We start from the raw sequence: 12,750 nt of genomic DNA, 5'->3' as shown, positions 1-12,750 counted from the left end.
AAACAGACAAGACAGGCACCTCTTAAATAGCTTAAGAAGTCATTGAGGGACATGATCTGTGTTGGAAGACAACCTCTTTGTTTTATTCTTCTTTTCAAATTGTGGATGCGTTCACCCTTACAAGAAAAGAACAAAGCCCAGTCCTTTCTGGGAAACAGATCAAACCCTTGTCACTCACAGTTCCACAAGTCTCTTTATCGTGACTGAAGTAGTCCACTTAAAAGAAAAATCGTGACAATTACATGTAACTGCCTAAAGCAGGAAGGGCATTCATTTGTCGTTTGTGATTTTAACAGGTATACTGAGGACATCATGAATTGGAATAAAGGTGGACCTGGTACTAAGAGAGGCTTCGGTTTTGGTGGATTTGCCATAACACCCGGAAAGAAAGAGGAGCCTAAGCTCTCTCAACAGTCTCATAGTGCTTTTGGAACAGCCGGTTCTTCTGCTGCATTTGCAAAATCAGGACCTCCTCAGCTGCCTTCTTTCTACAAAATTGGGTCAAAGCGAGCAAATTTTGATGAAGAGAATGCGTAAGTAGGGTTATTTCTTGTGTTTATCTAGCTCTAGATTTTAGTGTTCAAAAGTTTCCAAGGTCAGGGGAAGTATCTGTGACATTTATGAGGTTTAGTTATTTAGAAAACCCTGCTCAAGGATAAATACCCTGGCAATGCTTTGTGGTGTAACAACCCCAGTAGCTTTATGACAGTAGTATCAAGAAAAACTGAGCTATTCACCAGCAGGTACTCCCATCCTTGCTTTGTGGCAGACTTCTGGTGTCGCCCTGGATCGATTACTTATCCTTTCTCTGGGTGGCAGCCCATCACCTATAAAATGAGAATGATAATACATCCTTGCCTTTAAATATATTTAAAAGACAGTGAGATTCTGCAGCAGCCCGTGGAGAGCTCAGCTGAGCCTCAGTCAGCTCAGTCTCATTCATGCTGTGGTCTGAACAAGACTTTGCCTGAGGTGGTGTGTTCAGAATTGGAGCCAAGCAGAATCAAGTCTTTTGCACAAGGAAACATTCACTTCACATTTGTTCACTAATCCTTCTATTAGCTGCATAAATGCATTGATTAGTAGGAGGGTCAAAAAATCATCCTGTATATTCACCAGCCTGGGACAAGCCGCTCGAGAAGATCACTTTCAGAACATCTGTTTGCCCTACCACCATGTTTAGCTTACAACGTGAATAATTGTAAAGAAATAAGTAGCTGTCAACATCTTTTCCTGTGTGCATACTGACTTGTATTATCCATCCCTGCGTGGGAAACTTGATGCAGAAGCCGTGAAAGGTGCTGTAGACTCTCTGCTGACTGGGCCTTTGTTTCTTTTCAGGTACTTTGAGGATGAAGAGGAAGATTCCAGCAATGTCGAATTGCCGTACATTCCCGCAGAGAATTCCCCCACTCGCCAGCAGTTTCATTCCAAATCAGCAGACTCTGACAGCGATGATGATCCTCTGGAAGCATTCATGGCTGAAGTGGAGGCAAGACTCGGCTCGTGAAATGTTTATTAATTTATGTGGCCATACTTCTCTCCAGTCAGGACCAGCAAACATCACTCATGACTTTGGCAGCCGTATTCACAATGTCACTTAGCTTTTGGGTCTTATGTAAGATGCTGTGTTAATTAGAACTCAGAGGTAGATGAGGTGGGGAGAGGGCGGATATGATTTACAGTAGCTTAACTGTTTAACTGTCTTGAGCATGGGAAGGCAATACAACACAGAGCTTAGTGTGTCTCTGAATATAAAATTAAGGTTTTGTGCATTTTACGCTACCTGAATTGAAATAATTTGTATTTATCATGGGCTGTCCTTCCGTTACTAGTTTACTAGCTGGATTCTGTCACAGTGGTTTCGGGAGGAATGTGGAGAATGTATTTTTCCAACAACATGCCACGAAGTTACAGTACATAAACTTCAAGTGTATTAGTAGGAGAATTTATTTAACATAATAGGGTGTGGGATGAGAGTTTAGTCCAAAAAGTATTGTCTCTGTGGCATGATGGTCTAGTAATGTAGGAACATTTTGCCCTTCCATGTTTTATCATCTTGGTTTTTTTAACACGTCATAATTTTGTGACCTGCTAGGATCAAGCTGCTCGAGACATGAAGAGACTTGAAGATAAAGACAAAGAAAAAAAGAACGCTAAGTAAGTTCTCTTTTATAATTCCCATTATGCTGAGAGAATTCCAATGCATTGTGTTGATGATGATTGTTCTGTAGACATTACAATACCTACCTAGTAAGCAGCGTTAACCGGCACATGACATCCCCCTTAGGTAAAGTTCTGTGCAATAAGAACGGAATAATAGGAGGGAAGAATCCGTGCAGCATCCTACCATAAAATGTGACAACACTGAGAGTTCTCTCACGCACAAAGCCTTTCTAGGCCATGCAAACTGGGGCAGCACATTGTGCTACTATCACCTTCCAGATCTGCCTGAATAGTTTTCCTTCTTTCCACACCCTTGCAGCGATCAGGATGGTTTAGTTTAAAATTGCTTTTATGTGACGCTGCTGTACCTGCAGCCCTGGAGATTCTTCCAATCTTGAACTAGGTTGTAAGACATTCCCTACAAAACTGATCTATTGGGTACCCTGTGACCATTGGGATACTAAATTTGGAGTTTACAAACAGTTTACATTTTTGCAGCTTATCTGTTTGACAAAGAAAAATAATTATGCTGTCGATTCTCGATATAAATGTCAGATACATTGGTAGAACGTGCATTGCATGGGGTTGATCTGATTATGCATGGTCCTGACACAGAACACCGGATCCAAATCGCCACCTGGGGAAGTTCTGAACTGGATTTGCACTTCCTGGCTCATATTCCTCTTCAGTTATGGGACTTCCATAGCATCGAGAGCTTAGACCAGGATGATCTTTGATGTGGCTTCTGCTGCGAAGACGGAGTCCTGATCTTTCAGTCTCGTTAATAGAAGTATACAGAAGTCTTTGCAGGGTCGCTGTTATGGTTGGCACCAAATATAATATAATCCATGGGTTGGGATTATAAATGTTGCTGAGTTGTCGGTGTTGTGTCTTCCACTAAATAAGGAGCTCAACACTCATCAAAAGTATGGAGCTGAGTATGTGGAACACTTGCAGGGAAGTTTTTTTTTCTCCGCTTGTTTTTCCAGGGGTATTCGAGATGACATTGAAGAGGAAGATGACCAAGTGAGTTCCTATGCAGTCTTTCTATCTTCTTTCTTCTTGGTGTTTTGGTTTTTTTTATCTTCCCTCCCCAGATAGATAACTACTAGGTACAAACAAAACTCCAGTATCATGTGCAGTATCCGGTGCTCTAGTGGTTACCCTGCTGTCTCTACCCTTCTAGGTGTTTGCATTAAAAAAAGAAGAGTATTAGGAAGCAATTACTTTGTATTCCCTTTAAGAAGATTTTTTTCCATCAATTTGAGCTTCAGCTTCCTGTAGGGGTTTTTCAGTGTCTGAGAGTCTCATCAAATTTGAAATAGCAGAATCAAGTAACATGAAACACCAGTGAGAGGCTGTTAAACTGTGGAGGCCGTTTGCAGTGAAATTTGTGTCTGTTAAGGGCAAGAAGCAGGCTTTTTGCTCTTTATTTTCAGAGGAGCTCCAGTTCTGATTGAGGATTATTGGCATCACAGAAATAATAAACAAAGAGGAAAGCTTTCATTTCAAAATGTACCTTACTACTAAGTTGTAATTAGTAACTATTGTGTTAGGTGCACCCATGCAGAGCATGGGAGGGTTGTCTGGCCTCTAGGCCGTTACTTCTCGTTTGGTGAGTGTAGCTGTGCTAAAGCTTGAGCAAGGGTGACTTACACTTGGAGATGGCTGTTGATCAGGTGTACTGGATAATTATCTGTGTGCCTGAGTGATAACTGGCCATGCAGATGAAAAAGCCAGGTGATTATGTACAGTTATTCGTAATTGAACCTTGCTTTAAAAATCTGGTCTTAAATATTTGCTTGAAAGTCAAGTGAGACTGGTGTTTTCTCCATGAGAATATCTGGGTGTGGCAGTGAGAGTCTGAAACACGGACATATGTGTGAGCTGTAAGGATGGCATGTGACAGTGGTGACAGTGACTTCTGAGTTGGGCCTGTGTTGAAGGACTCTTCTGAAATAGTCTCTTTACCGTTTGCTGTTGACTCTTTCAATGAAAAATAGGTGTATTTTAATTTCTCAGAGCCTAGTTAGGGGAAGTGGAGCAACTATTTTTGGCACAGTGTGTTTAGAGGAATGTAAACATCATAATCTTAGCAACATGGTGTTCTTTGTTTAAAAACCTGCACCGTTGGTTCATGTGGACGTGGGAATAGATTCTTCTGTTGTTAAAGCATAACAAGTCTTGATAGAAGGAGTCCTTAAGCAGACGTGTAAGAGAAGTTGTTTGGGTTTTAAAAGCATTTTGTGGTCTGACACTTCAGTTGTCTTCTTCATTTGTACTTATTGTCCTTCTGGACGTAACTGTTGGTATTTAATAAAAGAATCAGTTTCTAGTGAACTTGTTTTTTCCCCTCGATGGTGGGTGTGAAAGCAAACAGCCACCTAGCATATACCTCACTTAGACAAATGTAGAAGTATTTTGCATCCTATTGTATGTGATTTTACCAATCTGTTTTGCTGCAGGAAGCTTATTTTCGCTACATGGCTGAAAACCCTACTGCTGGTGTGGTCCAGGAAGAGGAAGAGGATAACCTGGAGTATGATAGTGATGGGAATCCGATTGCACCGTCCAAAAAAATCATTGATCCACTTCCACCGATTGACCATTCAGAGGTAGGAAGGAATTTTATTCCATTCTGTTCTGTCTGAGGCATTCTAGAGAGCAGGAGCTGAGAAGCAGGTGGAAATATGCCTCTGTCCCTGTGCATTAATGTCAGCAGGTAATATTTCAGTTTTGTGCCACGTGAGTCATACTAAAGATCCTTCGAGTGGCTTCATATTAAACTAATGTTCTTGCCAATAATGAGCTTTTTCTCCAAAGGACCCTTTCCCTCCAAACCAAGTGTACAGAGAGAGAATCCTGGGCCCTGGACTAACTGAGTAATTACCATTGCAGATTGAATATCCACCATTTGAGAAAAATTTCTATGATGAGCATGAGGAGATCACCAGTCTCCCCCCACAGCAAGTCGTGGAGTTACGTCATAAGCTAAATCTCCGGGTAAGCTGGTCACAAACTGTCCTAGTAGGAAGACTTTCACAGGGAGCTCCAGTTTTTGCACACCAAACCTCTTGGATACCCTCACTGACTTGGATTTAATGGAGTTTGGTGTTCCTCAGCAGTTCTGCTCTGGTCTTTTTACAAACCAGTCTGGATTGGCAGCTGCATGTTTGCACTAGGGCTGAAGAGCTAGGAACTGAAATGGGAAACTTTATGAGCAAGAACTAGTTCTTTGTCATTTGTGATGTGTTAGCGTGGCACCTTTCTATGGAGGGAATTATTTGCGGGGGGAGGAGACCAGTTACACAAGGAGGTAGATAAAATGTTGGGTAGCTTATGTACATTGTCAATTTATCTAAATTTTTATACCTGAAAGTCCTATTTACACAACACATCTGGAATTTGCACAATAAGTTCAATTTATGTCTGTTAAAAAAAAAATAAAAAGGCATTTTCTGAGGTAGAGATACTTTCTTTCATTTTTGTACAGATTGCTCTGTTTTTCTCTTACTGTTCATGAACAAAGATCTGTTTCTGTTTCTAAGGTCTCTGGTGCTGCTCCTCCGAGGCCTGGCAGTAGTTTTGCTCATTTTGGGTTTGATGAGCAACTTATGCATCAAATTAGGAAATCCGAGTATACCCAGCCCACTCCTATACAGTGTCAGGTGAGTGTTGTTACTTTTCTAAGGTCTAAAGAGAACTAACAGTACACGAGCAAAGGTTCCTAGTCCATCCGAGGGTGTGTACAGATCTAGTTTCCTATATGGAGCTGGCACAGAGAAGAATAATTCGGGGTTTTTTAGGAAAAGAGATTTAATATTTTTTAAATAGCATTTTACCCATTTTTTTCTTGTCAAATGACTACAGTAAATAAATCCATTTTTCTCTTAGTGAAGACTGAAGAACATTGAAGTGACATCTCTTGCTTATAGAAACATATGAAAGTTTTTTTTAATATATTTTTAGAAATTATAGTAAAAATAACCATAGCAGTAGCTGAATAAAGAGCCCTACACTGACAACTTTATTTAAATAAACTTTATTCTTTATTTCTTTATTTCTTCAGAAGTAATTTAGGTTATCAGTAATGTGATTATAACCACACCACTTCAGCTGCTTTTCTTGGAGTATAAAAAATGACATGGTGCTGTGTCCGAGGGATGTGTGCTAGGACCTTAGTCCATAGTGTTTGTAAAAAACCTGGGGTTGAGAGGTCCTCACAGCAGCGGTAGGGATGAACTGAGGACTGCAACACTTGGAATTGTTGCAGAAAGAATAGGCTCAGAGAATTTGGTTTTAGCATTCTTACAGCTGGGCAAGATGCATTTGTGGACATGTAAATATATCTTTGGGCTGTGGTACTGTGCCCAAACATTGCTTTCATAGAGAACACGAACAGTCATAACATGATAATGGCTTCCAGCCCTTAAAACAAACTAATACGGATCTGAACTTGGCAATAAAACTGTGTAAGCATCAACGTATGTTGCTATGAGTCCTCTGTAATGTGCTTTTCTCTTGTATCTGAGTCTTCCTGGAATATCCAGCACAAGAATATGCTATGGAAGGCACAATATGGATTTAGAATCTCCTTATTTTTAGGGTGTTCCAGTTGCACTAAGTGGCAGAGATATGATTGGGATCGCTAAGACTGGAAGTGGAAAAACAGCAGCCTTCATCTGGCCGATGTTGATTCACATCATGGATCAAAAGGAGCTTGAACCAGGGGATGGTCCCATTGCAGTGATCGTATGCCCGACCAGAGAGCTTTGCCAACAGGTAGGTGTACGCATAGATGTGCCATGTAGTGTTCTTATGGAAGAGGACAAAATTCTGGGCAGAAATTACCAGAAAAACTCAGTAAACTGTTTGAAAAAAAAAAACTCTCTGCGTTAGTAGTGTGTTCCAACATAAGCTCACAGTTCTCTCTTACACCTGCTTTTGTTGAACCACCATGGCATATCTGAAATGGTTAATTTTTGCACAGTGCTCCCATATTACTTTTAATTATTAAGAATATTGTGGAGGCATTGCCACAAAAAGTATATGTGAAAGGATAACACAGGTTAAATTACAATTGGATGCCTAAATAGGTTTCCCAAATAAATTATTAGAAATTATCCACAAGTATTGAAGTATTCAGCCCTGAGGATTTCGTTATTAGCTGAAAAGTGGATTTCAGGACCTGGACAGTATTTGCAAGGTAGGTGTATTTTCTCAGATCTGTTTAATGTGAACTGTGATGTGCTTTGTTTAAAATTCCCAGATCCATTCTGAATGTAAGCGCTTTGGAAAGGCATATAATCTGCGCTCTGTAGCTGTGTATGGAGGAGGCAGCATGTGGGAGCAAGCCAAAGCCCTCCAAGAGGGCGCAGAGATAGTTGTCTGCACACCGGTAAGTACCTGTATGCACACAGTATGGGGTTTTCTGTTGCTCAGCTGAAGCTGAGACAGACTTTTAATACCATTGGTGATGCAGGATTTGTTCTCCCATCACTGAAATGTAGGTTCTTCCAGGGTATGGGATGTTGAGAGCAAATATGCTGGGATTGTGTCCCAAAAGGAATTGAAAGAGATTGGGTAGAATCATAGAATGGTTTGGGTTGGAAGGGACCTTAAAGATCATCCAGTTCCAACCCCCCTGCCATGGGCAGAGACACCTTCCACTAGACCAGGTTGCTCCAAGCCTCATCCAGCCTGGCCTTGGACACTTCCAGGGATGGGGCATCCACAGCTTCTCTGGGCAACCTGTCCCAGTGCTCCCCACCCTCTGCAGGAAGAATTTCTTCCTGATGTCCAATCTAAACCTCCCGACTTTCAATTTAAACCCGCCACCCCTTGTCCTGTCACTACAGGCTCTTGTAAAAAGCCCCCCCCAGCTTCCTTGTAGCCCCTTCAGGCACTGGAAGGGGCTATAAGGTCTCCCCGGCGCCTTCTCTTCTCCAGGCTGAACAAGCCCAACTCTCTCAGCCTTTCATCATAGCAGAGGTGCTATATGGTGCTATCCATAGCAGATCATCTCTGTGGCCTCATCTGGACTCACTCCAACTGGTCTATATCCTTGTGATGTTGAGGGTTCCATAGCTGGATGCAGAACTGCAGGTGGGGTCTCCCCAGAGCAGAGCAGAGGGGGAGAATCCCCTCCCTCGCCCCCCTGGCCACGCTGCTCTGGATCCAGCCCAGGATACGGTTGGCTTTCTGGGCTGCCAGCGCACATGGCCGGCTTTTTATCCCCCAGTACCTCCAAGTCCTTCTCCCCAGGGCTCCATACCTCAGGATATGATTTCCAATAGAAGACAGAGTAGCAAGCAAGATGCACTTGAGTCAGTGTTAGTTGTGTGCTGTACCAGCTCCTGATTGCTGAGCCTTGAATTCATGAAGAAAATTCCCAGGATGTCATGAGCTTGAGTGGTATCTTCTGAGTCGGTGTAGAGCCTGTGGCAGTAACACTGAAAGGTTGAAACATGGAATTAGAGTGGGTGTTGGTGCTGAACCATGAGCATTGTTGTCAACTGACTTTGCTCATTGCAAAAACTAGTTATGAACTTGGGCAAAACTGAGCAACTGATGGTTGGAGGAAGATTTATTGTGGCTATATTAGGGTACGCAGCAAGAAAACGAAGCATGAAGAACTGCACCAAATATTACGGGATTAAGTAGCCAGTTCACAATTAAAATTTAATTGTAATGAAGACTAGGATCCCAGCACTGTTAACCTTGAAAACCCTGGCCTAACGTTCAGCTTGTCAAATGTAGTTGATGAGAGTTTCAGGAATCTGCCTCTGTGACTTGAATACTGGCACTTAGCTCTAGAGTGAGGCTTTGAGATGTTTTCTGTTCTGAGTCTCGGGTAAGTGAGGATAAAAAGCAGTTAAGTCCTTGAAAGTTGCATATATTATCATTTCTTCAAGTATGCTTTAAAAACTTGGCTTTTTCTTTTTTTTTTTTTTTTTAATAGGGTCGTTTAATTGATCATGTGAAAAAGAAAGCTACAAACCTTCAAAGAGTCACTTACCTGGTGTTTGATGAAGCTGACAGAATGTTTGATATGGGCTTTGGTATGTAATGAACAAAGGTCCCTGTTTTGGAAAGCGATGGTGTCTGGTTCCCAGCTTTGTAGGACTGTTTATAACCCCCCTACCTTCATATACTTGAAAATACATTAAGGAAATACTTTACAGCCAAAAGTCATATTTCACAGTCTTAACGTCTGTTGCCATAGAGAGATCAGCAAAGTTCTGTTGGTGGTGAAGTTGAAAAGACATGGATTTTTATCTTAGAGTTGCTGAGCAACTTACGGACAAGTCGCTTCTGTGCTTTGTTCTGTGCGTACGGACGAGGGGTGTTCAAAGAATTCCTGCTCATTTGGGAGGGTTGTGGTCATTCAGCTCTGGATGATTTCGAGTATATGCTCAAGCAAAGCACGTAGCAAAGACCTGACAGTAGCGCAGGTGGAAGGAGACAGCTGTGGGACGTGCAGGGTACGCACAGACTCAGCTAGGATCTTTGCTTACGCAGCTTCTTGCTGAAAGAACTTCCAGCAGTTTCTTTGTACAGCAAAGGAACTTCCATTGTGCAGCAAAGAGCACCTGGAAGTCACAGTGTAAGAGTGAATACTGCGGGAGAGGCACTCACTCATGCTATGGTTACTTGGTAAATAAAGCAATGAAGTTGCATTTTGAGTTACTCTACTAAATAATGAGCGTACAGAGTTGATTAGAATATTTTCCCTTTCCTTTCCAGAATATCAGGTCAGATCAATTGCAAGCCACGTACGTCCTGACAGACAGAGTAAGTATAAGCACATTTCCAGCTAAGCTCCTGAGCGTCGAAGGAGGCTCGGCTGGGGCTACCAGCGAAGGGTCTGGAACAGAGATTGGATCTCCTGACAGCCACGCAATGAGCAAGGGTCCGCCGGTGTTAAATCCCAGGGTGGGCTGTTGGGGGGAGCACTTGTGACCGTGGTTAAATACCTGTGTTTGTTTATCAGTCTGTAATCCCCTCCCAGACTTCACTCGGGGAAAAGATGATTAGCTGAATTAATGTTAATATGCTTTGAGATCCTGTGTTCTAAGCTGCCATGAAAGAATGGTCACAGCAGTGCCACTTACTGTCCACATCTTGTTTGAGATGCCATGAAGTGTGTTTCCACTTTGAGGGATTAGACAGGACAAGGGGTAACGGGTTTAAACGGAAAGAGGGAGATGGAGATGGGACATCAGGAAGGAATTCTTCCCGGAGAGGGTGGGGAGCACTGGGACAGGTTGCCCAGAGAAGCTGTGGATGCCCCATCCCTGGAAGTGTCCAAGGCCAGGCTGGATGAGGCTTGGAGCAACCTGGTCTAGTGGAAGGTGTCCCTGCCCATGGCAGGGGGGTTGGGACTGGATGGGCTTTAAGGTCCCTTCCAACCCCAACCCTTCTGTGGTTCTAATACCGTGATAAATAATTTTCATTAGAACTGTTAAAACAGACTGTAGCTTCAGATCGCTGACATCTCATACAGTTGTTCAGGTCTGTGTTAAAGAAAATGTGTCTTTGGAGGGGTTCAAGTGCTGTTTTTCTTTTAGCCCTCTTGTTCAGTGCCACTTTCCGTAAGAAGATTGAGAAACTGGCTCGAGATATTCTGATTGACCCAATTCGAGTTGTGCAGGGAGACATTGGAGAGGTAATTCCTTACTTCTGAGACAGTTGGAGAAGTGAACCCTTCTCTTGTCTGAAATTTATGTTAAACTGCAGTAGTCATCCTTTACGTGTAAGAGTAAATACCTTGTGCTTAACAAAAAATAATAAGGTTATGGTTTGGGGTTTTTTTAATTTAATGTGCTTCCCGTCTGCCACCAAACATCTTGTACTGATGGGAGATTTCATTGAGGAGTGAACCAACATTCATGCAGTGATTGATTATTTTTTATTATTAGGCTGCAATAATGGGTATATTTTTTGTCTCAAAACGCTAAATAAATTACAGCTTTTGTAATGAAGGATTTGAAAGTTAGACTGTAGGTTATACCGAGACTGTAGTGTCTTTTGGCTGGTTTACTTGGGCATGTTGGTTCTGTATTTGCCTGACAGCAGCAGCTGAACAATTAGCAGATGAGGGGTTTAGTACTAAGTTGATGAAGTGGGCAGATACATACTTGCTATGAAGAAACTTTGCTTATAATAATAGATGAAAACTTGAGAAATTACATAAGATGCCTTCGGAACATTCTTCTTTTAACCAGTTCTCTGCACTTCTTACTTATTTTTTCAATCAGGAATGGGAGATAATCTCGTTCTAACAAAAAAAATAATGGTTACCTGAAGCCCCTTCTTTCTGGGAAAACGTTTTTTCTAAACACTGCTTAAGAAAAGAAGCACCTTTCCTAGCTCAATCACAGGGTGTCCGTTGTTCAATCTAAATTATTATTGTACCGTGAGAGCATCTTCCTTGAAATCACTAATATTTAAAGGTGTAAAAATTAAAGTTGTCAGAGAAACTTCCAGGTAGTGCTGTGTGCTCCACTGCCTTGTTACTACATTTGATACTGAGTGTATAGGAGTGTTTGTACCTCCCCTCTTCCTGACTCAGAGGACACCTGAGTACAGGGGTACTTCCTCCGATCACCGTGTGACACTGTTTTACTGATGAGCATCCTCTCCCCCTCACACCCTGCTCTTGCACAGTCCATTTTAGGTGTTAATAGTGTCTGTTGAAGAGCATTGAAATCTGTAGGGCATTAAACTCCTGCCTTTTCTGCACTGTGAAGATAAAGCAGTCAACAGTTAGACAAAGCTGAAACCTCTTTCAGAGGAGAATCTTGGTCCCGCGCTTCTCACACCTAGTTTGATTTCCTCGTTTTATTCTGCTGTCTGTGTTTGTTTACCATGCTGTCCTTTCTCTCCTGCCTTATTGTTCATCTTATTTCTCCCCTTAGGCAAATGAAGATGTAACTCAGATTGTAGAGATCTTCCCCTCCGGCCCTAGCAAATGGAACTGGCTGACTCGACGCCTCGTGGAGTTCACATCTTCTGGGAGCGTCCTCCTGTTTGTCACCAAGAAGGCAAATGCAGAAGAGCTGGCCAATAACCTTAAGCAGGAGGATCATAATCTGGGGCTGCTTCATGGTGACATGGACCAGAGTGAGAGGAATAAAGTAATTTCGGAATTTAAGAAAAAGGGCATCCCGATACTGGTTGCTACTGATGTGGCAGGTATGTGACGTTCTGAGCCACAGCAGCTCAAGCAAGTTGTGGATGTCGGCAGAAAGGCTAACACATTTCGGTGGGAGGCAACAAGGTTGGCTTCTACACCTGCTGGACACTGTGTTCCAGATATTTTCCAGCAGTACACAGTGTTAGCAAGGGCTTTGACTTTTAAAATCTTCCAATGATATTTTAATTTAGTCTGATGGAATTTTTTTTTTTTTTTTAATATACAGAAAGAAAATAAGCTGTTTCTGAGGGAAGTAGTTGCTGTTCATTAAGCAGATGACACATTATGCATGCTTAAATGAAGGGCAAATGGAAACATCGGAGCATTATCTAGAACAGCTTTTGTACCCAGATGTTTAGCTGAACAAAGAGTGAATCACAGAATCA

At 42.1% G+C, this 12,750-nt stretch overlaps 1 protein-coding gene across 1 annotated transcript; it reads left to right on the top strand.

The window, feature by feature from the left end:
* The first annotated feature begins 308 nt into the window (after window positions 1-308).
* Window positions 309-12,371, top strand: DDX42 (DEAD (Asp-Glu-Ala-Asp) box helicase 42). Its single transcript, XM_010156829.1, has 13 exons — window positions 309-533; window positions 1,342-1,492; window positions 2,099-2,160; window positions 3,156-3,192; window positions 4,632-4,781; window positions 5,065-5,169; window positions 5,715-5,834; window positions 6,772-6,948; window positions 7,436-7,564; window positions 9,128-9,227; window positions 9,913-9,960; window positions 10,737-10,834; window positions 12,087-12,371. Exons 1-13 carry the CDS (start codon window positions 313-315, stop codon window positions 12,369-12,371), a joined length of 1,683 nt encoding a protein of 560 aa, XP_010155131.1. The 5' UTR covers window positions 309-312.
* Window positions 12,372-12,750: the final 379 nt, after the last annotated feature.

Source organism: Eurypyga helias, unplaced genomic scaffold (genome assembly GCF_000690775.1).
Source record: "Eurypyga helias isolate BGI_N326 unplaced genomic scaffold, ASM69077v1 scaffold39208, whole genome shotgun sequence".
Lineage (NCBI taxonomy): Eukaryota > Metazoa > Chordata > Aves > Eurypygiformes > Eurypygidae > Eurypyga > Eurypyga helias.
The sequence above is the reverse complement of the archived record's forward strand: the minus strand, read 5'-3'. Positions and strand labels throughout refer to the sequence as shown.